General features: G+C 49.3%; 7 protein-coding genes across 7 annotated transcripts; 2 read left to right on the top strand and 5 right to left on the bottom strand.

The window, feature by feature from the left end:
• Positions 1–139: 139 nt before the first annotated feature.
• On the bottom strand, positions 140–10,483 carry DFJ58DRAFT_716444 (armadillo-type protein; the record flags this gene model as incomplete). The annotated part of the gene is made up of 27 exons (XM_041384220.1): positions 140–357; positions 408–950; positions 998–1,293; positions 1,351–2,442; positions 2,493–2,773; positions 2,826–4,162; positions 4,215–4,544; positions 4,594–4,803; positions 4,853–5,042; positions 5,095–5,442; positions 5,520–5,675; positions 5,703–6,020; positions 6,070–6,467; positions 6,521–6,852; positions 6,946–7,025; positions 7,087–7,470; positions 7,686–8,042; positions 8,098–8,271; positions 8,517–8,657; positions 8,711–8,817; positions 8,864–9,008; positions 9,061–9,175; positions 9,473–9,565; positions 9,625–9,729; positions 9,752–9,761; positions 9,782–9,854; positions 10,316–10,483. The coding sequence occupies 27 exons, from the start codon at positions 10,481–10,483 to the stop codon at positions 140–142; spliced, it is 8,001 nt and encodes a 2,666-aa protein (XP_041243722.1).
• A 141-nt stretch (positions 10,484–10,624) lies between these two features.
• On the top strand, positions 10,625–13,615 carry DFJ58DRAFT_390110 (nucleolar complex-associated protein-domain-containing protein). Its single transcript, XM_041380155.1, has 8 exons — positions 10,625–10,736; positions 10,787–11,019; positions 11,069–11,636; positions 11,686–11,965; positions 12,030–12,160; positions 12,221–12,595; positions 12,648–12,936; positions 12,989–13,615. The coding sequence occupies exons 1-8, from the start codon at positions 10,695–10,697 to the stop codon at positions 13,498–13,500; spliced, it is 2,430 nt and encodes an 809-aa protein (XP_041243721.1). The 5' UTR covers positions 10,625–10,694; the 3' UTR covers positions 13,501–13,615.
• Positions 13,616–13,729: 114 nt separating this feature from the next.
• DFJ58DRAFT_660670 (uncharacterized protein) lies at positions 13,730–15,452 on the bottom strand (the record flags this gene model as incomplete). Its single annotated transcript, XM_041382166.1, has 4 exons — positions 13,730–14,058; positions 14,110–15,042; positions 15,099–15,267; positions 15,324–15,452. The coding sequence occupies 4 exons, from the start codon at positions 15,450–15,452 to the stop codon at positions 13,730–13,732; spliced, it is 1,560 nt and encodes a 519-aa protein (XP_041243720.1).
• Positions 15,453–16,057: 605 nt separating this feature from the next.
• DFJ58DRAFT_789160 (UEV domain-containing protein) lies at positions 16,058–18,000 on the top strand. Its single transcript, XM_041390185.1, has 6 exons — positions 16,058–16,197; positions 16,254–16,492; positions 16,547–16,810; positions 16,861–17,579; positions 17,641–17,743; positions 17,828–18,000. The coding sequence occupies exons 1-6, from the start codon at positions 16,062–16,064 to the stop codon at positions 17,903–17,905; spliced, it is 1,539 nt and encodes a 512-aa protein (XP_041243719.1). The 5' UTR covers positions 16,058–16,061; the 3' UTR covers positions 17,906–18,000.
• Positions 18,001–18,117: 117 nt separating this feature from the next.
• DFJ58DRAFT_789154 (Man1-Src1p-C-terminal domain-containing protein) lies at positions 18,118–21,088 on the bottom strand. The gene is made up of 9 exons (XM_041390184.1): positions 20,687–21,088; positions 20,564–20,635; positions 20,361–20,510; positions 20,270–20,305; positions 19,147–20,221; positions 19,011–19,105; positions 18,860–18,951; positions 18,705–18,808; positions 18,118–18,651 (listed from the first exon to the last, which is right to left on the bottom strand). Exons 1-9 carry the CDS (start codon positions 20,975–20,977, stop codon positions 18,242–18,244), a joined length of 2,325 nt encoding a protein of 774 aa, XP_041243718.1. The 5' UTR covers positions 20,978–21,088; the 3' UTR covers positions 18,118–18,241.
• Positions 21,089–21,336: 248 nt separating this feature from the next.
• DFJ58DRAFT_389993 (uncharacterized protein) lies at positions 21,337–23,432 on the bottom strand. The gene is made up of 8 exons (XM_041380154.1): positions 23,196–23,432; positions 22,960–23,146; positions 22,548–22,906; positions 21,969–22,501; positions 21,814–21,917; positions 21,736–21,756; positions 21,644–21,676; positions 21,337–21,575 (listed from the first exon to the last, which is right to left on the bottom strand). The coding sequence occupies exons 2-8, from the start codon at positions 22,983–22,985 to the stop codon at positions 21,473–21,475; spliced, it is 1,179 nt and encodes a 392-aa protein (XP_041243716.1). The 5' UTR covers positions 22,986–23,146; positions 23,196–23,432; the 3' UTR covers positions 21,337–21,472.
• DFJ58DRAFT_684215 (uncharacterized protein) lies at positions 23,031–23,366 on the bottom strand (the record flags this gene model as incomplete). Its single annotated transcript, XM_041383272.1, has 2 exons — positions 23,196–23,366; positions 23,031–23,146 (listed from the first exon to the last, which is right to left on the bottom strand). Coding segments are annotated over exons 1-2 (240 nt in total), but the record flags the coding sequence as incomplete, so codon positions are not given.
• Positions 23,433–24,299: the final 867 nt, after the last annotated feature.

Genomic DNA, 24,299 nt, shown 5'->3' with positions numbered 1-24,299 from the left:
AGGCGTGACTGGAAATAAACATACTTGACATTCCACAAAATTTGTGCATTGTGCATCCTGATTAAAAGGGTATTTGAAGTCGTAAATGGTCGAATTGCAAAAAAAAACAAAGCAGGAGTGAAAATCAATCTGGCTCAAGTCAGCTCTCCGATATCCGGGGTCTTGCAGCACTTTGCGAAGATCCATTACTCGCTGTGCTTGCACGATTATAATGGAATATGCCGTGCAGCTGATGCAACCGATCCTCTCCTGGCGGATCGGATGTATGGTGTGCAGATTGAGGCGACATTTCCCCTCGGCTTGAAGTTGGAGCAGGGGAACTGGGAACGGGTGATTCATGGCCATTCGATTCCAATTCTAACAACCTTCATAAGGATGAAACTGGAAACTGAAATGAGGGAACATACTTGACAATGTACTTGCGACTGCCGCAGTTCGTTCCATATCCTCGGCCGCCCTACTCGCAAGTGCGCGGTTGATGTACTTGCGAAATGCAGGGCCAGTTGTCTCTAGCAGCTTCTCAACGCGAGGACGCTTGTGTGGATAGTTCTTCAAGAACTGGTGCAGCTCAGTGATACCTTCCTTGTGCATCGCTCCTGTGGTTTCGCTGGAGATATGATTTATGATAGTGATCAATTGTGCTTCCGGATCTGGCTCTTCTACGGGCGGCGAGAAACCATTGTGCGAAGAGACACTCGGGCTTGTTCGGTGACTGGGAGAAGACTGCTGTTGATTAGCAGAAGAGCCTGTAGGCGATATCGGCCGACTGGAAGCTGCTGAGTATGGGCGTCCAATGGGCTCTGGTGGACTGTGATTCGACCGCATTGGGATGTCTGCTGCTGCTCGAGAGGAGGAGTTGAGAATGCGGTAGACGTAGGGATATACTATAGTTGCTGATGGGTCGTCGAAGGATGCAGAAAGGAAATCGTAAACTTCGTCGCCATAATGCGCTAAGACTCGGTTAGTCAATATCTTACTTCCGAAAGACTTCACATACCAACTACATGCTGAATGATAACTTTGATGGTTCTCAATGGCATATCTCCGCACGGGACCTTGTTTGTGGCTCTGGCCCTCCATTCATTTGGAGGCACCGACTGTAAGAAGTGCTCGACCGCAGGTAAGAGCTCAACCGGATCGAGTTTTTGCTCCTTTAGATCCTGAGGAATGTTTCGAGCTAGCTTCCAAACACATTTCAAGACAAGCTCAGCTACACGAGCCTCTTTGGAGTCTGAGAGTGTTCCATTGCTCGGGAACGGCTTCACGATCTGCAAAAGCAGGGAAAACAGGGAACTAACGCAGTGTGTCAAGATTCAGGAAAGCAATATCACGGGGGGCAAAGACACGCACCGGAATATCGACATCCTGCGTCCCGTGGCAAACAGCCTCAAGATGATCATGTTGATAAATCGCGATAGATCCTTAACCTTGGTGACGTGACTCTCATCAGTCTCCAATAATCTCAGGGTAAGCTCCTCTAATAGAGGGGTGAGAATGTCAACGGTTAGCGACTCAGCCAGGAAGATGTGGTCACAGAATGTGTTGAGTGTCTGAATGAGATGCTTCGCCAATCTGAAGTTTTCATCAGACACTAGATCCTCGGGACGTTCGAAGACATGCGCCATTTGAAGTGTGATAGTTTCTATAAGACCTTCGGTATGTTCTGCCAATTCACGATACTCCGGAGATGCGTGCCCGTCTTCTGGCTTTGTGACTAAGATCCTTTGGATTGTCTTGAGAGCATCTACGCTGCGAGTCGGATCGCTGCTTAATATGCTGGAGATTGTAATTGTGATGTCGTCGGGAGTATCGAATGCAGGGACATCGTCATATGTGTGGGCGCTATCTACCAGAGTCTCCACAGACTCTGTAGAGGGTATAGATGGAGCATTGTTGTGCGAGTGGCCATTGGCGTTGATAGCGTACGGCAGTTCTGAAGGTTCTTCTGAACGCGGGGCCACATTCGAGGATAATCCAAAGTTCGGACGAGGCTTAGGAGGTCCGAGACGCGATGGTAACATGCTCTTCGGGCGCAGGCCCAAAGGAGAGGACGGGGCGGCAAGGCTTGAAGTCCCTGCCATAGTCGATGGAACGGCAATACCTGGGAGTTTCGGTCGCATTGGAGAAGAGGGTCTGGCAATTTGGGAAGGAGCTGGAGAGGCAGACCGAGGTGTCCTGGCAGGGGAACCGGGTCTAGCAAATCGGGAGATACCCGAGACAGCTGGACTTGCTGGTCGTGGTGAGGTCGGCGAATCTGAACGCATACCAGTGCCTGCCAGACGAGATATCTGCGCTGGATGGGCGGGTGTCTGCGGCACCGGTTTGCCTGGGCTACTGGGCCCTGCGACACGGCGTAGACGCTCTTCAAGCTGTGTTTTATCTTTTGATGACAATGGTCCCACAAGCGACCACACTTTCTCTCCAATCAAGGAGTATACCTCACTACGTCTCGTCTATCAATGTTCAAGACAATGGCAATAAACAAATTTTACCTCAGAGCAGATAGAGCAGACTTCCGCACAGCGGAGTCTTTGTCTGCAATCATAGAACCCAGAACAGGGAAGGCCTTGCTGGGCTGATTGCATGCAGACATACCGTTGCGCTTCAGGAGACTGCTTATTTCATCCAGAGCGCCCTGGCGGGTCTTTGCCACCTTAGATTTCAAGCCATGCTCCAGCAGCAGGTCGAACACTCGGCTGAATGCATACACCTTTGGCATCATTTGAACGATTTGCTGCACACGGGCGCGCACTGGTTCACGGGCGTCACCGAGCTAGCGGCAGTGTATGTTAGCATCAAATATACTATGATTATCGGTTACGTACCTTGTTGATCAATGTCGGGAGGAAGCACAAAGCCTCTGAGTCGTCTATTTGAGCGTCAACACTGCGTAGGAAAGCAAGAACAGCTTCGGCCACTTCTAGGCCTTTGGCACTTAAGTTGGACTGAGGTTCATGAGCCTTGATAGAAACATATTTCAGAGCGAGATCGCTGCAGGCTAAAGCGACAGCTCTGAGATCGTCTGGAGGGACCCCGAATTTGTCGTCTCCAGACTCTGCGGCAGAAAAGAAATTATGCATCGTAGTCAGTCCTGAGACATGATCGTTAACAGCATTGTGGTCGTGACTGAACAGCTGAGTAACGAGATCCTTGGACGCGAGTGGCTCCATTTGGTGCTGCAGGAGATCGGCCAGGTCCTTCCTGGTAGTTCCACCTTCGTTAATCCACCGCTGAGCATCCTTGGCTAATCTCGCACGTTTAGCCTCCATGTTCATACTGGAAAATGGAAGAGCAGAAACCATCGCTGGAGGAGGTACCACGGAACCCTTTGTAGCAATACTTGACGCTCCTGCGCGCTTGAGGCCACCAACTCCCGACTTCCCCGGAAGGCGAGACGTGGCAGGTTCATCCACTGAATCCGCTCGAGAGTCCGGTCGGGAGTTGGTCCCTTGTGGTAATTTCCGTCGGACACCCGTGAGTTTGCTAGTTGCTGTGGAAGGAACCGGAGATGGCGGAGGGGGACTCGGTGATAACTTTGCGGGTACTGAGGAGGCAACCTTTGAAGCAGAAGCTTTTGCCGGTGTTGTTGCCGCAGGTGCAGCAATGAGTGGTGGAGCCGCACTATCTCGAGCTGCTTGAATAATTGGAACAGCAGTCTTCCTCGACGCTGGCTTTAACGAATTGGTGTGCTGCATGACTTTGTCAAAGCCGACAGAAGTGATCAGGTTGGGCAGAAGGGCTTGCACGCCCTTCCTAACATCAGCGCTCCGATCATCGAGGCACGAGACCACAGTAGCAGCCCAACTACTTAGGTCCAACGACGAGGTAGGGGGATGGTCTTTGAGGTAGTCGGCTATCCACCCAAGAAGAGAGGCTCGTTGGGTTGGGTTAACCGCTTCTAGAGCCGTTCCCAAAAAATGGACCATAGAATCCAGTCCTTCACTTGCGGTTGCCATTGCGGTCAATGTCTGGATTGCTGCCGCGCGAATAGGTGCCTTTTGATCAGAAAGAACTGTCGCCACTGGTACTACAAAAAGCTTGTTTTGCTTTTCAAAGGGTTTGCCCATGCCGGTTGCGATACGAGCGACTATGTCAAGTGCAAGACTTTGCACAGCTTTATTGGTGTCCAGCACTCGGGCCTTAAGAACTTGTGCAATCTCGCCTGAAAGGGGCATGAGTGTGAGTGCCATCAACTTTGGTCAGGAGATCCTTGCCTATAGTTGGTTTTAGGCGCTTGTTTGCTCCTTGGTCCAGAAGTGCTTGGAGCATCTCCAGAGCCTCCTTCCTAGCTTTCCAAGCGTCACTCTTGGTATCAGCAAGAATGGTGGTGCCTTTGAGCAGCCCGTCAATCTCCACTCTCGGAAAGAGATCGTCCAAAGGGTCAAGCCCCTTACTGGCTCCTCCACCAGCAGCAGGTACCAAGGCTGCAACGTCGGCAGAAGTACGACTTGGCTCTGGCGCTGGTGTACCCTCGACCTTGTCGAATTCGCCTTGAATGGTCACTAAAAGTTGAGCATTCAGGTCCTCCAAGAAGTCTTTGATACCTATGGGTCGTGTTAAAGGATTCAATTCCAAAGATGACAGTACTCTTACTAGATCCTGCGAATAACTTGACAGAGACAAGGGTCTTTGTAGCACTTGTCCTTACGGCCGCATTAGAGTTCTTCAGAGCAGTCTTCAAAAAGTCGATGAGAGGACGAAGGGAAACGCCAGCAATGCCAAATTCAACAATAGAGGTATCCATCCATCCAAGTGCGTCTGCGAGGACTTTTGGGGCCTTCTGCTTTCCAAGGGGATCGTATGCTACTCGAAGGTCATCACAAGGCAGGTCCACAAAAAAACATGAACGTGCCTTGGTTGAGGACAAACTGTAGAGATGTTTTCTCTGCAAAGGCTGTCAGTGCATCACCGGCTGATTTCTTGAGCTTCATATCGCCCAACTTCTCAGAAAGATGACTTGTCGACAGAGCGACACACGACCTTCCGAATGATGGACAGCGCTCGGCAAGAGTGGTCAGGATACCGTACAGTTTTGCTGATACCTGAAAAATAATCACACGATGGAAAACTGCTTCCGAGCCCAGATCGACGAACCTGGAAATTCTTTTCGGACCATCCCTTCTTCGCTATAGCTCGAACAACGACCTCGGCATCGACATCCTCAACAACACCTTCTATCCAAGTCTGCATTTCTTCGCATGCAGCAAGCCTGGCTTTCCAATTGGCATCCCCAAAGCCTTCCATGATAGCCACTGGTATTAACTCGGCCGCAAGACCCTCAGCATCCTCAGGGGTATGTTTATATTTGAAAGTGTCAAAAGTACCGGGTGCAGCGGGAGCGGCAGGCTTCGAGGGTTTCGCGGTAGCGGTGGGAGCAAGCTTTTTGACAGCAAGAGCAGCCTTGACTGGTGGACCTCCAGCTGAGGAACTGGTTTCCAGTGCCTCAGAAGTCGGAGGAGCTTTCTTCTGATGTGATGGTCAAATGTCAGGAATATCCTCAAGATGAAGAAAATGCGAACCGTCAGCCTGGCAGGCGGTTTCCCAACCGGCTTCTTTGGAGGTTCTTCGTCTATCATTAGTGCATCGGTCACCTCCGCTTTAGGGGGAGCAGTGCCTCCTGCTTTCTGGGACAGCGGGACTTTTTTCTTTGGAGGTTCTTTCACAGTAGCGGGAGCCTTTGGAGCGCCAGCTTTACATTTTACCACAGCCTTCTCATATGCTTCTTTCACCTTCACCTTGCGAACATCGGCGAGCCCATCCATCAAAGCATTGAGCGGGCGCTCGCCAACCATCTTCATGAGGATACCTAGGCAGGCAGCAGCTTCATTGCGTGCGCCCTCAAAACCGTCCTCGAGTAAAACAGCGAGCGGATCGGTCAGCGTCTTTATCTGACTAGTTTGCACCGGCGTCGTTGAAGTCGATAGCGAGCGAGCGAGAAACTTGAGAGTCCCTTCCTTTATTTGTGGGTTCTTGTTCCCCAAAGCTGGTATAAGATCAGGTATTATATCGGGTAAAGTCGTCTGCAGAACACATCAATCACAAATGGGGAACCCATCCAAAACCACATACCGTCGCGAAAACAGCATCTAATGCAGCTCCGATTGCGTCCGTAACATTCGTTTTCCGTTCTTTTAAGCGCTCTAGCATCAAAGGAATAACCGTCTCTCTAAACCTGCCGAACGGAGACATCATGCCCTTTGCTAGACCCTCTATAATATGAGCGGCAGTCATGACACAATTGATGTTTGCATCTTTCGAGATGCATGTGGCAAGTGACTTCGCCAGTTCTCCCAGCTCAGGCGCGTCCTGGATGCGAGGGGTGGCATTTACAAGTGTAAGCAGCTCGTCCAACACCTCCTTTCTTTCTTTCCATTTTGAAGACGTGAGGTTAGCTTGCATGTTGGAGGGGAGCTTTGGTATAATGCTAACTGGCTCTACCAGAGTGCGAGGATCGGGAAGATCCAGTTCTGAAAAGTGAAATCTAAACGTCAGCATCTATAATTATTGATGATATTCTCACCTTCTGGCTGCCCGCCTGCTTCAACTTCGCCATCATCAGCCGCATCGCCTGCCATTTCTGCCTCACGCTGGTGCTCTCGCGTGAGCCTTACAGACTTCAATGTTCCTTTGCCCTTCCCCGTATTTTCCATCCCCTCGAATGCCTCCTGTAATTCCTTGACCTGCACCGGTTTAAGCTCCGATAACCAAGGGTCTATCGCTGGACCGATGTACTGATATAATGTATGGGTGAGTTGCGTGCCTTCTGCACGGACGTTCTTGTCGGCATGCGCGAATATCTTTGGCAATGCTTTTAAAACAGGGGCCGGAGGAGTCACTTGAGTTCCAAAAGTCCTGCGCAGAAATAACAGTCAGATCGCTCGGAAACAGAGGTTCAGAGTGTAGGACGGAGGTGGAGGTGCCATGGTGTAGCGGCAGACGGCTTACCGAACAACTTCTTTCAAAGCAAATACACTTCCTGCGACGGTCTTTGGCTGTTTTGCAGAAAGACCGGGTATTATATCCGCCTGAGTGAATGAGATGCCTATGAGACCATTAGTATTAAGAGAAGGCGGACACTGCACGCACCACAACACCAGCGGCAGAATTCTCAACTTCCACATATTGAAGAATGAGCTCTATTGCTTGGTTCTTTGTACCGGCCCTCGCAGATCCAAGACACTTGTCAACTAAGGCCGGCACGACAGCTTCTCTGGTCTTTGCGGCAGACTCTCCAGCAAACTTGACCAGTGCCACGAGACACTCTACACCTTTCTCTTGTGCAACAGCATTGGAATCTGTGGCGATCTTCTTAAGAAGATCAGAACTGTTGATGTAGGGCTTAAATGCGGGATCGGTGTCGGATGCGGTGGTTTGGAAAGTCTTGACCAATGATTCGTATCCGCTTACACGGGCTTTCCAGTTTTTATGATTAAGCCTCTCTGATATTGGAAGGGAAGAGAAATCTTCCTCCTGAGGTGGAGGCCCGTCCATGCCAGTTTGAAAGTTCACGAGAGGAGAGTAATATTGTTGGTTAAACCACTGCCGAAACGCGCCCCATTGGTCACGAAATGTGACAGGTGGCGTGACAATTCACATGCACGTAACAAAAACGCGCATATGATAATCGATGTATTAGTCTATCTAGAGGCCAATGATTTCCCGATCTCTGTAACTGTATCCCATACCCTTGTAGCCTCCGGATCAGCAGGATTTTCCTCGAAAGCTTGAGCTAGCTTTGTCGACTGCATATACCGTTCAAAAGCCTCCTCCTCTTCAGTTGCCATACCGAGATTATGATAGGCAACCACGAGTAGCTGCTGCACTTCTGAAGTAGCTTCTAGCATGGACAAGGACATATAGTCAGTTTCTGCCATAAGCAAACATGGCAGTGCATCTCGAAGGCCTGCCTCTGCGAGGATGTAAGTGCCGGGTACGAATACGTTTGAAAATGTCATACTTGATGAATCCATGGATGCAATCATGCACCTTGCAAGTGTGTGGTTTGCAAAAGCACGGTGCTCCATTTCCTGTCCAGACAATATCTGTTGTTAAAGGCTTCTTAGTACCCCCTATGACTCACAGTGCGACAGGACTCACCTGTGGCATAATCCCTAGAATCAATTGCTGGCAATGATCTGACATTCCGAACTCCAAGCCAACATCGGCAAGGAATGTCATGCCTAATCTATACAACGGAAACCTGCCCTGAAATTCTGCTTGCCAAAGAGCTTGCAGAAGTGGTTGGATCGCAGCCACTGCTTGTCCGTGCCGCTGGTACTCAATCAACAAGAGCCCGAGAATGTGATGAACCAGCTTACTCGAGCATTCATGACTTCATGTAATTCCATGTTTAGGGCAGGAAGCGATGTCGAGCTTTCATCGAAGAAATATTCCTTTGAGACAAAGGTTGATGACGAAGGCCTTCGGGGTAAAAGAAAGTCGTCAAAGAAACGTCGTTGTCCACTGCCATCAATTACCGTCAACTGGGCAAATAAAGTATAAGAGGAGAAGCCTACGGACCGACGACTTGTCCTCAGGGCCAGTACATGCCAGACGGCTTCCGCCCACTGGCGGTATGCGTCCAATGAAAGGCCCCGCCACGTCTCCGAATGAAGTAGTAATGCCAAAGCCTCTGAGTACAACCCATTTCTGGCGCGCTTGAAGAGAAAAAATCAGTAGCTTATTCGATAGTTCGCAATCGGAGGCATACCCTGTAAGAGCGATTGATGAGCGTGTTCAGGCGGTTTGGGTCGTCTTTGCCACCCCTCGTAATTAACAACACGAACGATTCCTCCACATCGGCAAGATCGTAGCATCCTGTAAACGTCAGTTTCTCGGTCATGCTAGCTCTGGATAGCCCCACCTAACGTTTGCCATAGTACAGCTTGCATTGCATTGTGACTGCAAATGTCTGCGTCACGAGGCATTGCTTGCTTGGTGTCTACCCAGTGATTATGCAGGGCAATAGCCTCGGTCAATTTCTCGAAGCACAAGGTTAGCGGTTGTCCCTACGCAGGGCATCAGTGATGGAATCGTGCAGTGTCATGGGCCGTCATTTACGTATTGCGGATCAAGTAATTTTGTCACGTCAAACAACACCTCCAGCGGGTGAAGGTCAGGCTGAATCTCATTCAAGACTGGAGTTTCGTTCAGGGATGGCAAGCGATGAAGCATGCTACACCGGAAATCAACATTTCACAGTTAAACGAGGAGATAGATTACCTGATACAATGCTGGAGCGTGATACGATCTCCGCTTGTTCTAGCGACTGCAATAGCTTCGCGAAGTAACTGTATGTGGACACTATAAGAACTGTGAAGGATAAGGAATGATATCAAGATACCTTGCTGGCAGCAGGATATTCCTTTCGAGTATAGTGCATGCGTACCAGATTCAGCAACGCATGCTGTCGAACACCCCTGCAAGATACCCAGTGAGGCAGGGCGCAGACAGCTGAGCAAACACGACGCACGAATCATTGTGTTCATGGAAATGTTGTTCAAAATATCTACGCAAGTTTTCGGGACCTATGATATCATCTCCCGTTGCCAGACCTTTTTCCCATCTATTGTCCAATCATTACTGTATAGTCCTAGTCTGCTAGAAGGAAGAGGGATTGCTCACGCTTCAAATGGTTCAGGTCGCGCCCAAGATTTCAAGTCACTCGACGTCTTGAATAGCCAGATATCAGAAGTAAGCGGGTCCTTCTCTATTGGCCCATAACCTGCGCTTGCTCGATCCATTAACCCACGCCTGGTAGTCTTTTTGAAGTTGCACTGACGCCATAGAACTGATAACTTGATGAAACTGACGAAGCATCTGCGTACAAAAAAACCGAACAGGGATGTTCGACGCTATGGCCGATTTTCTAAGCTATAACGCTACAGGAGTGAGCAACTGCGTACCAGAACGGCCGGCTGGGGACCATCAGTTACCTATCGCCCTCTACCGAGGAATGACTTTGGCTCACTTGGTCATCACTTTTTTCAACAAATATTGAAGGTGTGCCTGGGAAGTATTCATGACTGAAAGGTAAACTAGCACAAAAACGTACTGAGGAAGAAGTTAGTTAGTTGGTCCAGCGCTCGTAGCTGGTTTGCCTATGATCACATATCCGGTGAGAGAGGACCAGGAAGCAATATCACGTATGAACCGACCACATTCTCCAGAGCGCCTATAAGTCCCTGGACAACGGGCGCATCTGCATTCGGCGCGACTTTGACCATCGCCAGCATATGCTGATGGGACCTATGTTCAATCACCTGAGGCAGACATTATTGATCACAAACTTTCCTTGGGGAAAACTCAACCCTACCTCAGACGTTTCCATCAAGAGAACTCGATACATATAAAGCAGAAAGTCTTTTGGCAAAGTCTTCTGAAGCTCGTATTCCTTGAAAATCAACAATAGCATTGCTATGAGATCGATATGATGTGGCCTGAGGACATGGTGAACAGGTGGTGGGGTGGCTCTACCGTCCATCGCGCGATGCGGTACCACAGTACTTTAGGGAGATAGCCTAAATCAGTCGATGGTCAAGCTCTTGAAGCTGCCGTACGCCGGAATGGGGCTACTAAAGAACGCGTCAGTGGCAGTGTCGCGTTCACCAAGTCTGTTTCCTTTCTGGGGTAGCAGACATATTTTCGATTCTGCAACTACTTCACCGAAATCCTCCAGAGACCAGTAGAACTTCATGGCGTTAAAGGGTAAAAAGCGGACGGCTCCTGCTGCCCCAGTACGTCTGTACAAATTTGCTATGTAATTATAGCTGATAGTTGGGCACAGGCACCCTCCAAAAAGCGAAAGCTTCAGGCAAACAGCAAACTAAGGACCGGTACAACACAATCGAAGAAAGGGAAGGAGCGAGCTGCAGACAGAGGCTATATCGAGGTACCTGGAAACCACGGTGATGCGGACACCGAAGATAGTGATCTCTCCGAGGAGGATGCTGGTCTCCTCGAGGAGTTCGGAGACAGGGCTGGATTCTTAAATACACTTGATCGCAAAGGCATATCAACGTATGTTCTCTCTTACACGGTGATTAAATTCACATAACACCTTTCACAGGAGCAAGAAGGAGACTGAGCGTCTGAAACAATTGAACAAGCCAGTTCGCAAACCAAAAGTAGACGATGACTTGCCATCAATCGACTCTCATGATGAGGACGAAGAGGCCTGGAGCTCTGGTATTGACGATGACGCGGACACAATTTCCCAGTCTTCTATCAACAACAGTGATCAAGATTTATCTAGTGAAGATGATCTAGATTCCGACGCCGAGATGTCTTACGAACGTATTCCTCGGAAAGTTCAAGAATCACGCGAGGTAAAGACGGACCGTCACATTCAAGGGCTGCCAATCAAGTCAGCGGATGGGCGAATACATTCAACAGGCATGAAAACTGCAGCTCCTCCATCATCAGACGAAGAAGGCAATGACACCGACGAATCCGCGGAAGAGCAAGAAATGCCCGTTGAAGTGAACAAAATAGATGATGTTGCGACCGGTGCACGTTTTGGCCGTCCCGCCGTCATCGACATCGTAGGCAACAAATCGCGAAAAGCCCGGATACAGGGTGCTAAAGACCAAATCGCCAGCATCTGCCAGGAAATAATTGCAGAACCAGAAAATAGCGTACGTACTTCGCCCCCACGTCAACCAGTCTGATTGACACATTTGACAGTTAGGACTACTTCGCCGGCTTCATACTTTCTCTCTGGATAAAATTACGTCTCCTTCCCACCCAGAGCCGGTTCTAAACAATATCATTATCCGAAAGTTAGCTACTCTTTCACAGCTCGCTGTTTTCAAGGACATAATACCCGGCTACCGGATACGAGCGTTGACCGATAAAGAAAAGGCTGAAAAAGTCAGCCAAATGGTGGCCCGTACCCGAGAGTGGGAACAGGGCTTTGTGATTGTATATCAAAATTACCTCCGCTCGCTTGAGGCTGAACTCAAAGGTGACGCATGGTTCTAATCTGATAGTTGCTTACTGATAGTGGTTTGCTGACGGCTTCCATATAGCCAAGAGCGAACTGGCAGAGGTCGCGCTTAAGTGTATCTGTACCCTGGCCACTGAGGTTACCCACTTCAATTTTAGAACCAACTTGATAACGTGTATTGTGGCGCGCTTGAGCAAGAAGTCGTGGGATGAGGTAAGTTAGCCAATATATGACGTGTCTTCTCCACTTGATAATTGACAATTATCATGTCAGGCTTCTGATCTCTGTATGAATACGTTGATCAGTATCTTTCGCCAGGATCAGACTGGCACCCCGTCCCTGGAGGCTGTCCAACTCCTAAACCGCATGATTAAGGAAAGACACTTTAATGTACACCCTGAGGTCCTTACGTGTCTTCTGCATCTGCGCCTCAAGACAGAACTTTGCGATGTCCGCGCATCGGATTCCAAAGTAGACAAAAACATCCAGTCAAAGGGCAAGGCCGCGGCCCGCCGAGCCAAAGGCAAACCAACTGAACAACCCCATCTTAGCAAAAAGGCGCGAAAAGTCCTGAAAGAGCGGAAGGAGATCGAACGAGAGATGCGGGACGCAGAAGCGGAAGTTGACAAAGAAGAACGAGCAAATACAGTGAGTTTCGTAACTCGTCGATATAAAAACTTGACGTACGGTTCTGGTGTAGCATACCGAGACCCTGAAACTTCTATTCGTGTTGTATTTCCGCATACTCAAACATCCCCGCCCGACGCCCCTTCTGCCGGCAGCCTTGCGGGGCATTTCCAAATTTGCTCACCTCATCAATATCGACTTCTTCAAAGATCTAATGCAGGTCCTAAAGGATCTCATTCTCCGCGATGAACCGGGGGAAAACGCCAGCGATGACTCAGAACCATTTGTGGTTGACGCAAACACTGACATCCAACACCGCTTACTGTGTATTGTAACCGCGTTTGAGCTGCTTTCAGGACAAGGTTCGTCATTATCCTATTCAATTACTCCAACCTTGTTAATGCCGTACTTCAGGTGAAGCACTCAACATTGACCTTACCGATTTCGTCAATCATCTATATGCCATCATACTGCCAGTCAGCATCTCGATGCAAGTCGACGCGCCTCCACCAAGCGCTTTTGTCTCAAAATTCGGGAACTCAAAACAGGCATCCATCGCGGACATGCTCTTTCGTGCGCTGAATATCGTTTTTTCTCCGCGAAGTACTGGAAACACAGCGATACATTGGAGATCTGCAGCGTTTGGTAAACGCCTACTGATTGCGTCACTCAATTGGCCTTCAAGCTCCGCCCTCCGCGCTCTAGAGTTTGTGGAAAGTTTGGTCGCTAAGGATCCGAAACTCGAAGCCCTGTTATCGACTGAAGATAGGCGGTTTGATGGTGTATACCTCCCTGGAGTTGATGACCCTCAGTTGTGTCATCCGTTTGGGACGAGTTTCTGGGAACTGTCCCTTCTCCAACAGCACCATTACGATAGTCGAGTGCGAGACGCCGCCCACAGTTTGTCCAATTATACAAGATCGTAACACGTAGAATGCCATACACATTATGATGCGCAGTAAGTCGTACACGGTATCTACATTAGCATGCAACAGACGATGAAAGATACATGTTTAAAGTTAAGCAAAGCAGATTAAAAGCTGATCGTGCGTCCGAATCAACATGGTCCGTGAATGGCTTCAGCCGCAAGTTTGACACAACAAAAAGTTCAAACGAAAAGCGTACGGTGATAAATAAATTACGTGTTCGTTAAGTTCATGAAGACATCATATAAGGCGATCCATGGAATGGAACAGCTCGGAGAGAAGAATCCGTACTAGGAGGAGTGAGTGCATGAGACAAGGACGTTGGAGTGGCATGGATAGTACGAGGTATACTGTGCCCCGGCGCACAGGTATAATTTGGTATGAAGGCACCACTAGTGGTTGGCACCTGAGTGGTGTCCGCGTGGCTGGTGTATTTTTGGAACCCGGTGAGCTCCACAGAGGGCAAATTTTCACACTGCCTTCTGTCGAGATCGTAGTAAATGACTGCTATGACTTGTTCATCGACCACAATTTTCTGTATGATGCATGCTTGCATATCTGTTGTCACGTTGTTAACGTGAGGCAGCCGGACTGAAAACGTGTACTCACTAGGATCCATCCACCGACTACGGCTTAACTGGGAATCGGGCAAAAGTAAGGTGATGTGATCCAGTACTTCAGGTCCGGTGGCATCCGCAGCTATTACGGAACAATAACTACTTTCCCGAGAGGCACACTGGTTTCTAACGAAAACAGCTGTGGAGCACCTAATACTGGAGGTACGTGGAGCGTCACATGTAATCGATCCTTGAAAACCGTGGAGGGCCGGAGAGTATGGAGCCTCTATGGGAGGGAGACGGAGCTTCACACGCAGCGCCACGACCGAAGCGTTTAGGTCCGCTGGCTGTGTTTGCGAGGAAAGAGCATCCACCGGCACCGTGGCGGGCTGCATGCCCTCTGCCCAAAGCGACAATCCTGTCAATATCGGCAGACGAAGTGCACAAGAGAAGAGTGTTGATGCGTTCTGAATCCGGGGAGAATTCGAGAGGAGAAGGTCCGATGATAGTTGGTCAGCGGTGAGCATGGGTTGATTTAGCCGTTCATAGCCACGGCTGAAGTCTGGGTCCGCGCGTGTCGCAGTATATGGTACATTTGGGCATGATTGCGATGCTGTTGACCGGACCGACACATCAGGGGTCCAGAGTGAAGATGCCAGCGGCGAGAGTCGCCGTTGGTCAGCGCCAGCAGAAGTGGACATCGACCTTACGCGACGATATCCGTCATCAGCCGTTTGTATCCGGGGACTCGGATATGGCGGAATTGGGGGTTCGGTCTTTGAACCCATTATGGCGGGACTTGCACGAGGGAGATTAGAGCGGGACGTACGAGATACCGAACGACCGGAACGGTCTGATACTGGCGAATGATCATCAAGGACCATCGACGCCAACAGATGAGAGTCGGGTGACTCCTCTGCTTTGACAGACTCGGGGAGACCGGTATCAAGAAATAGTTCCTCGCCACCAGCCACCAAGTGGTATTCTAAGACGACAGCTGATTAACAACGTGTTATTAGACGCTCAATGAAGTTATCTGACCTTGTTCGCCTTTCCACATATTGCGAAGCACTTGTATGTGGCTTGCAACCTGCTTTTTGGAACGGTCTATTCCGGCGCGCTGTAAGTATTCGACCAAGAATTGGTTTCTCCAACGACTTCTGCCGCGAGAGTAAGTCGCCCAAGGTGATTCCCAGTACTTCCCGAAGACCTGAGTAGGGGGTGAGACAGTGAGGAAGGAATGATGGTGGGGCACCAACCTTGAACGAATATTCTCTCTATCTCTTCTGGCCACACTTCACTGGAGCCATCTTTAAGTAATTTACGGTGTTTCCTTTGAGGAGTGAGGGTCGTTCCATCGCGTTCACGAGAGACAGATAGTCGTGAAGTGCGCATGTCAAAGAATGCAGCACCAGTGTTAGGGCAGTGCTGGTGAGCGTATGCTGCCTAAGTGGGTCGTAAGCTGAGTGATACGAAGGAAAAGGAGGGGATGAAGGAACCTTTATATATCTGAGACCCGGTTTCGGCAGTCTTAAATAAGAACGAAATCAGCATAGCGTTGCGATATTTTGACGACCAAGGCTAAAGATCCGGAAGGGGCATGAGGGGTCCGCTAGTTCGGCTAGCATCTTATTGAAATGCCCTGGTTAGATAACGGATCGAGGAACTAATCGTGAGAAAATACGCATTTTCGATTCATACTGACAATTAAGATTCTTTACCACAAAAATGGAAATTCACGGCCATCCTAGTGGAAGCTGGTCCATCTGAAGAAGATCTAAGCGCCGTCGCATTGACCCTATAAGCAGAGTTTTGGGGATGTAACAGTATATGGTCGAGACCCAGCTACTACTTGGGATGGCTACATACTTGATGCATGGACCGGGCCCGTTGCCAAGGTTCTTTCGGTCCGATATATTCGTGCCGTGTTCAAGCGGAGAAATAAAATACCGACTCCGATTAAGCAATGACAGGACACAGCCACTTACCGGTACTACAGTAAGAATGAGTACCGAATCCCTGACCCAGAGATGGCTACGACAGAACGTCAGCTCATATACTCAGAAAGACCGCGTTCTTCTTGATTTTGATACTGCGCTCGCCCGTTTCACAACTCTACGTCCAAAATCAGATGTGTACAGTTCAGTGATTATTAGATTCCGTATTGAATCCCACCAGTTGATCTTCCTACTTCAGCTTACGATGATGGTCGAACCCAACTTCTACTATGTCTACATGGCGTCTTACCAATATCCTTTCGCGGCGCTTCATATAATATCCCGATCGCTGTATGGGTCACCAAAGAGTACCCCCGCCAGCCCCCAATAGTATATGTTGTTCCAACCCAAGACATGCTCGTTAGACCGAGTAACCACGTTGATGTAAGTGGCAGATGTAAAGTTGAATATAGCCAACACTGGGAAAAAAAGAGCGAGGTAAGTCCACTAGTGGAATAACTACCGATCAGAACAAATTCATCCCCGAGCAAGGCGTGTAATCTATCAGCTTTACTCGAAGCATTGCAACAAGAGTTCTCCCGTGGTCCGCCAGTCTACGCCAAACCAAAAACAACTGTAGTTCCATCGCCTTCCTCTTCGCCTTTACAGCTCTCATCACCTTCGTCACCTGGCCGCGTTTCCCAAGGTGATGATCGACCAGCGCTTCCACCCAAACCCAGTTCATCACCACATTCTCTATTACCACCGAAGCCTGTGGTGGCAGCTCCGATTGCTTCTACTCAATACTCTTCTACAGTGAGAACCCTGTTCTTCATGAATGTCATTAATGAAATGGATGTTCATAGGCGAAATTGCTCAATCGGCCACCACCGGCTCTACCCTCTAATCAATCACCTCAAATTACAGGTCCTCCAACTTACAGCCGCCCTTCCAACTATCAGCACACGTTCAGAAACCACAGTGACGGCACTGTGCTCCAACCACCTGTAGTACCACCACGAGGTCCCGCTCTGATATCGGATCATGACAGTCGTTGGTCCGCACCACTCGGTGGCCCAGCCATATCAGGTCAATTTAATCAATCACGCGCCCCGAACACGCCATCACCTCCGGTTACTTCACAATATCCACAGGGGCCACTGCCACAACCACCAGACTTGTGGCACAAGCCGACACTGAACCTCCTAGATGAGGAGACTGCTGATTCGTCACCTACTGTGCCGCAGCTTCCCACAGTAGCACCGCCACGGCCACCAAACCCAGAGTTGCTCCGCTTGCACGCCCAAGTACATGACAAGATCGCCTCGGAGCTTGCTTCTCTGTCTCAAATCATGCTTCTGGATGACGAACGTCTGCGAGCGCAGCAATCGGACCTTCTTGCCGGAGAACCCGCCATCCGGGATGAGATGGCGCGTTTAGAAGCCGTTCGAGACGTTTGTAGTAATGTTTCTAGCAGACTGCGGAATACTGTTGATCAAGGGGAGCGCAACATCGCTGAATTGCGCAGGAAGGGAGATCCTGAAGTCGATGAGTTGATCTGTTCCACGAGCATTGTGCACAACCAGTATGTATTTGTCAATATCAGCGGCGACTACTGACCGGCGTAAATTTGACTTTCCAAACAGGCTGATCAACTTGGTCGCCGATGATAATGCCATAGAAGATACTATCTATCATCTCCATAGGGCTTTAAACACCGGACGTATTGATCTAGAACGTTTTTTGAGGGTGAGTTTTTCAAGGTTTCATATCACCTGGTCACTTTCAACTGATGGCGGTCCTTCTATCTCTCTCTTCTATTTGGGCTCTCAGAGTACGCGTGTACTTGCAGAAGAGCAGTTTGCAAAGAGGGCACTGATGGAGAAGATCCAACAGGGCATTGCGACGTAATCTTCTATAGTCTACAGCTAATTCCAGTGTTATTTAATCAAGGGTCCCAGAAGCTGATAAGGATTCTCGATAATGTATTTGCCTTATTCGTACTATTCGAGTCCCTTTTCCAATTGGACTTCTAATCTGAGGTCACACTGGTAGTGTGCCTGGCAAGGTGGGCGCAGCACATTTCAGAAGATCTGACACCGGGATTTGAATAAGAAACTCCGATTGGTTAAACGACGGTTTGGCCACCAGTATTGTGAATAAGATTGAGGGGATAAAGACGTTATATAGGAGAGAAACAACAATAAATCGATCAACTACTACTACTAGTCATAGAACCGGGGTGCTTCACAGGGCATTAGTGTTCACTTCATCCTTTTGCGTCTGAAATTGAACCTTCCGAATTTCTGGTCCACCCGTAGATCCTACCCATCGCCAGACACGTAATTCATCCCCACCTTGTACTTCTTCAAGGTTTGCCCTCACATTGGCGTTCCCTTCGACCACACGCTCCACTTGATCCCATAGTCTTCTTCGAGCTGATATTGAATGTTCATCCTGTAAGATGAGATCACGAAGTTGCAGAGAGGACAAATATGGCTGCGGTGCCGTCACTGGATCCGTGTGGTGCGCAAGTTCTTGATTACGCAAAGTATCAAGTGCGATTTGCACTAATTCTGCCACACGTCTCCCCTCGATATGGCGGAGCGCCCGAGATCGCTTTATGAAATATAACGCGAGCACACATGCAATAGATGCTGAACAAAGTGTCATGAGGCTTCGGAACATAAGATAGGTTCGTAAGCCTTACCATACACAGACGCTCGCCACTGTTCCCAAAGCTCCCTAGACTTGACAGTAAATTGACAATTCAAAGTCAAGTGTGGCGTCTTATGAGCCAAATAACGATTTCCTCTACTCTCATTTAGAATATTAAGAATGCGCACTCGCAATGAATCAACTCACGTGCTGTCCTCCCCAAAAATTACGGAACCCCATTGGACTAGCTGTTGTATGGCTTCATTGAACGTGTCATCAAAATTGGCCAGAAGATGCGGCTACCGGTCCAAGAATATCATAGGCTCATTCATCTGAACAAATGGTCTGAGAAACTCACTGCTGTTTTGCGCTTCATTGTATTCCTCAGCATCTCGATTTCTAGACCCCATTTCATGGCCTCGCCCCCTTCACTATCGTTGTCGATCACCCGACCTTGCTTTTCCCGATGCACACGCGTCTCCCTCGTTCCTGACCGAGAAGCACCTCTATCGCTTTGCCCAAGGCGCCTATATTCCTTTTCCGTTTCGGATCTTCACTGCAACGTGGGGGAAACGCAACAGGTCCCAAACCTGGTAAGCCATTGGTAACGTTACCAATCAAGCTCCATATGCTTTCCACAAGAGGGGTTGCGGTGCCGAAAGGTGATATGATGCCAAGAAGAGGGTGTGGACGGGATACATAACCAGGGTTACAGACCACTGAATGTCGCGTGCAAGTCGCAAATTCTGGACAAGGAGCACATGTTGAGGGATACAAGGCTGGAACGAATGGTGGAAATGGACATGGAATTCCATCCTCGAACAACCCAGTATCCGATATGACCGACGGGAGATATAGAACTGTCTTATTATCTTTGTTACAAGCCTGGACTGCCTCCCGTTGGGTTACAAGGTCCCGTAGAACCTGATTGGTGTTGTTGCCAGTATCACAGTAACCAATGAGGGATGATTCATCTTTGTACTGCTTCACAAAGTAGGAACCGGCGACCATCACAATTAGGTAGAGAATTGTCAACAAACGAGACCTAGAGCGTTGCAGCGGAGGGGCCGGGCGCCGGCGAACCAATTGGTCACCACCAGCTATACGATTGGATACGGCAACCTCTAGCGAATCAGGTTCCCCGAAACTGTCGCTCTGGCTTTCATCAGGAGTCTGGCCATCAACTACATCTGTGGCGTCATCAAAATCAAGGGCATTGACCTTGGATGTCAATGGAGGTCTCGGCCTAGACAGATGTTCGATGGGACTGAAACGAACCGTCTCCGACGGAGTTGAAATTCGGGGCGCTCTTGAAATCGTGGGAGGAAGTTCTGGCTCAAACTTTGACTGCGGAGGAGAACGTTGTAGATCTACTGGGAAGAGAAGCGCTTTCGGAGGAGATAAAGACGGAGATGCTTGGGGAGGTGCTGACATTGAGTGGCGTGACTTCTTGACAGAACCACTTTTCCTAGCACTTTGAGGACGCATAGGAGACGGCCGTGCAGGCGAAGATGATTCAGCTCCAGACTGGAAAATGTTATTGTCCTCCCATCCGCTGTCATCTGCAAGCTGGAAACAGAGTCAGACAAATACCGAAAAAAATACTCCCTCACTTACCGAGATTCTGCGCGCTTGCGAGCCAGCAGCTCGTGACTACAGTAACACAAATGGTTAGCGCACCTTATTGTCGAACATAACGCCCACTCACACTCTTCTTGTTCCTGCCGACCTTACGCAAGGGTGGGTCTTCCTCTTCAGGTTCACTTTCCTCAATAACTGCGGGCTGCACGGCGGCGCGAGCAATAGTTTTATGTGCGCCACCAAGGCTGGGTTGTGCTGACGAACGACGGCGCTTCGGCTGAGGAACAGGATTAGGATGGCATGTCATGACATGGTAAATGACGTCCATACCGGATCTGGTCGAGGTGGCGGCTCATCGTCATCAGATGGTGCATGAGAAAGTCTCCTGGAAGATCGCCTTGGCTGAATTTCATTAACAGGAGAAGAGGTACTGCAGTTATACCAAGAAAGCACCTTAGTTGCACCACTGAGGGGTTTCCCCGTCATGCCATCGGTTATTCCATCATCGCTAGCAGCACTGTTTTCCTTCTTTAGTCTGTCTTTCTTGAACTTGGCTGCCTTCGGCTTGACTTCATCAAGGAAAAGCTGCACTAGTTTTGGTTTGGTGTAAGGAGTCGGAAATCTAATGTTGTGATATCCAAGAACACCAAGAAGTTGAGCTACTGTAAGTGTGGCAGGATCAAATTCAGGGTTAAGATATTCGCCCAGGCCGATGACCTGAGCTGTAGTCATGGCCCTCGACATCGTGGAGCGTGTCGAAGCCGTTGTGGTCACAAGTCACGACAAACGCGGCGTCACGTACATGGTCACATGCTCAGTCACACTGATGTCCTAGGTTGAAGTTCGCTCCCACTGGCAGTCGGTTGCTCAAGCGCTGTGGACCCACTTCACGAAGTTTGTTTAAGGCTGATGTGGATGCTAAACATGAATAGTCCTCGGAGCCGTTTGCACGCATACCCGTTTAGGACGTTAGAAGGAATGGCCCGGATCTTGCAAAAGCATCTGGCTCCGTTTGGAGACGAGTGAATACTTGTCAATATGGTGAGTTCAAGCACCAGAACCCAATCAGGGATCTCGAACGGGTTCTTATTCACATTGAGATAGGGATGTCGGTCCTCGCTGGAGTACCTCAAGGCAATGCTCACGATGCCGCGGAAATTCGTCGAGTGATCTTTCGTATTACGAATATAACGGCGCCAGCAACTACGAAGGGGCCATCCAGTCGTCTAATCAATTTATTCATGAAACTGAGGGTATTATTGTTTCCGATAACTCCTTAATGTCATTGTCACACAAACTTAGGACGGAATGGTCCCGAGGGGCCGAACCATTTCCCGTCAACCTGTGGCGTACGGCGCAGCATAAGATACTCCGAGAGTCCCGTACGAACTGTTTCAAAAGACTCACCACCATACGACTCCAGTAGGCCCAAGGGAAAAGGTCCTAATAATGGCAGACAATAAGCCTATTTTAGGAGTTACAGCTCCAATTGTACTCCGTACCTTTTGAAGTGATAGAATAATCTGAGTAGTTTGGCAGGTTCAATGCAATGATGCAAGTGGGAATCACAAAGGACAAACCTTCTCCGTTTGGTCTGATCGCCCAGGTATTTGGCAAAACTCTCTTTAGGCACAAATCCATACATGAACTCGATTAGCATCAATTCCCCATACCCCGTCAAAAGCTAAAGTTGGAATTTGGTCAAGTGGTCAATGTTGTTAGGAGGTAGACGGACCGGGCAACTGGTGTAGCCATCGTACTTGGCACTGCTCACTTTGCCAGTGTCCATGACCGAAAACAAGTTTTCCGTTAAGACAGGGGCTTGGGATGTGATGGCAGCAATCGTTTTGCTGGTGGGCAGGGAGGAGCAGTCACCCAAAGCGAATATGTTTCCAAACTCGGGCTTGACATGTCTGAGAGTTGCCTGATCGATTTCTACCCAGCCCGCTGGATCAGCAATGGGCGATCCTTTGATGAAGTCTAGCGGTCCCATCGGCGGTGTGACATGCAGGAGGGTGAAATCACGATCCACGGTCGAACCGTCAGTCTTCTTGAAAGTTGCTTTCCTGTTCGCCGCGTCGATGGAAATTAAGTTATGTTGGAACTCTGCTCCGACACCTCGCTCGATGCGCATGGCGTTTAGGGCATCGGAATACTTCTTGACGCTAAACATGGATGGCATGCCATTCATGAAGTCGATTTTGATGTTATTTCCTCGCCCAGATTTTTGGTATCTGTCCCAGGCCATCCACATGATTTTCTGCGGAGCTAGAAGACGGTAAGCAGCCACCATACAGAGAAAATTTTGACTTACCCCCTGGACATTTAATGATACCTGCAGGTTGGGTAAAAATAGCATTTCCGGACCTGAGAGCATCTACGTCGCGCCAGACTTTGTCGCAGGTATCATAGGAGTATACTGAGGAAACACCAGAGGAAGGATCAGCGAGAGCCTGGGGCAAGCCAGCGATGCCGTCCCAGTTTATCTTCAAACCTGCTGCCACTACAAGCGAATCATATGAAATTGTCCGACCTGACGTTGTCGTGACTGATGAGGATTCCGGATGGAAGGACTTGACATTCTCTGCAATGTGCATAATATGTGGCGGGAATAGGGATGCGAGCGGTCGTCTGAAGTCTGTTTTAGGGCTAATACCAGCACCGACCAAAGACCTGAAGGATACGTCAGGTTTCGTATCATAGAGTCTATGAATAAAAACTGTTACCAGCCAGGCTTGAAAGGAGGAGCCATCAAAAGGTAGCTCACATGAGCAGGTTAATGATTCTGAGCGCTTACTTGATAGTAGTGATAGTCTGCTGCATCAAGGACCACCACATCCCCTGCATTCAAAGGCTTTCCGGCAGCCTTGAAGCGGTTATATATCTGGTTGGCGACAGTCAACCCACCAGAACCTGAAGATTCATCAACGTTCATTCAAAGAGCTCCATCGACTGTGTGCACCTGCTCCGATAACAAGCACTCGAAATTTTTCCTTAGTGCTTGTACTGGCATACCTAGCTAGAGCGAGAGTTTGTCGAGTACGCGGACCTGCTAATCGCCGACACGCAGTCAACATGTTGGACATGATGGTGGAAGGCCGTCACGTCGACGGCAATACTAAACAGACAGGCGATGAGGTGGAAAAGCGTATGATTGATGGTACGGGAAAAGAGCGATAAGATACAAGTATGTGTGCGTCCAGCTATATATAAAGATCAGCACCTGTGACTTCCACGTTAGCCGACTAAGAAGAGGCGATAGACCCGGGCCTCCGCACCACTACACCGAGGAGGTTATAGTGTTTCCAGGCTAGGTTCAATACCTTTGTATGATCGCGTGAAGATAAAAGGAAGTCAATATTTATAGCGCCGTTGCAACGACTAATATTGGTAGAGACGTGAGTAGTCGAAGTGAGGAGACTACAGGTGAGAGAGGAAGAGCTTTCAGAAACGAATCAGACGAGACTTCATCAGCTCTTGATTCATTTTGTGTGTGGGAAGGTCTGGCTTTGCCAGACCGGCACAAGAGGGCGGGGATCTGGACCGAGCGCGTGACACGAGAGAAAGGCTGAAGCAGAGAAGTTCGGAATCAGACAATCATTGGAGGATCAAGCAAAACAGACCTTCGGAGCGTGATTCGTCTGAGAACGTGAATAGACCGCAAGGTCTGAAGACACACGAAAACAGACCAAAACACGCTAGAGTATAGGTGACAAAAATCGTCGAGCGACGAATGGGAACATGAGCGCAGAGAAGAAGAAATTTAGAACGGGGAAGGACTCGGAGTTCTCGAACCGAGTGAGGCGAGCAAGACACATGATGCTCCGCTAAGATCGAAGCACGCGTCATTAGAGGATCTTCACATGGGCACGCTTAGGCCGTGTTTTACGCGTCAATGCTCGCAGGCTCGCGATCCGCTCTGAAGCGGGTACTGGTGCTGCTTGGGACTTGTGAGAAATAGTAACTGTGCAGCCAGTTCGGCAACACCCGCCGTATTAATGCTACCGCCTGTCGCCAACAATACCCCGCGCTGTGCCCGACGAGCAGCCCGTTCTTGCTCATTTCT

The sequence above is a fragment of the Suillus subalutaceus genome (assembly GCF_016647625.1).
Source record: "Suillus subalutaceus strain FC151 chromosome Unknown DFJ58scaffold_55, whole genome shotgun sequence".
Taxonomy (NCBI): Eukaryota; Fungi; Basidiomycota; class Agaricomycetes; order Boletales; family Suillaceae; genus Suillus; species Suillus subalutaceus.
This window is presented reverse-complemented; position numbering and strand designations above follow the sequence as displayed.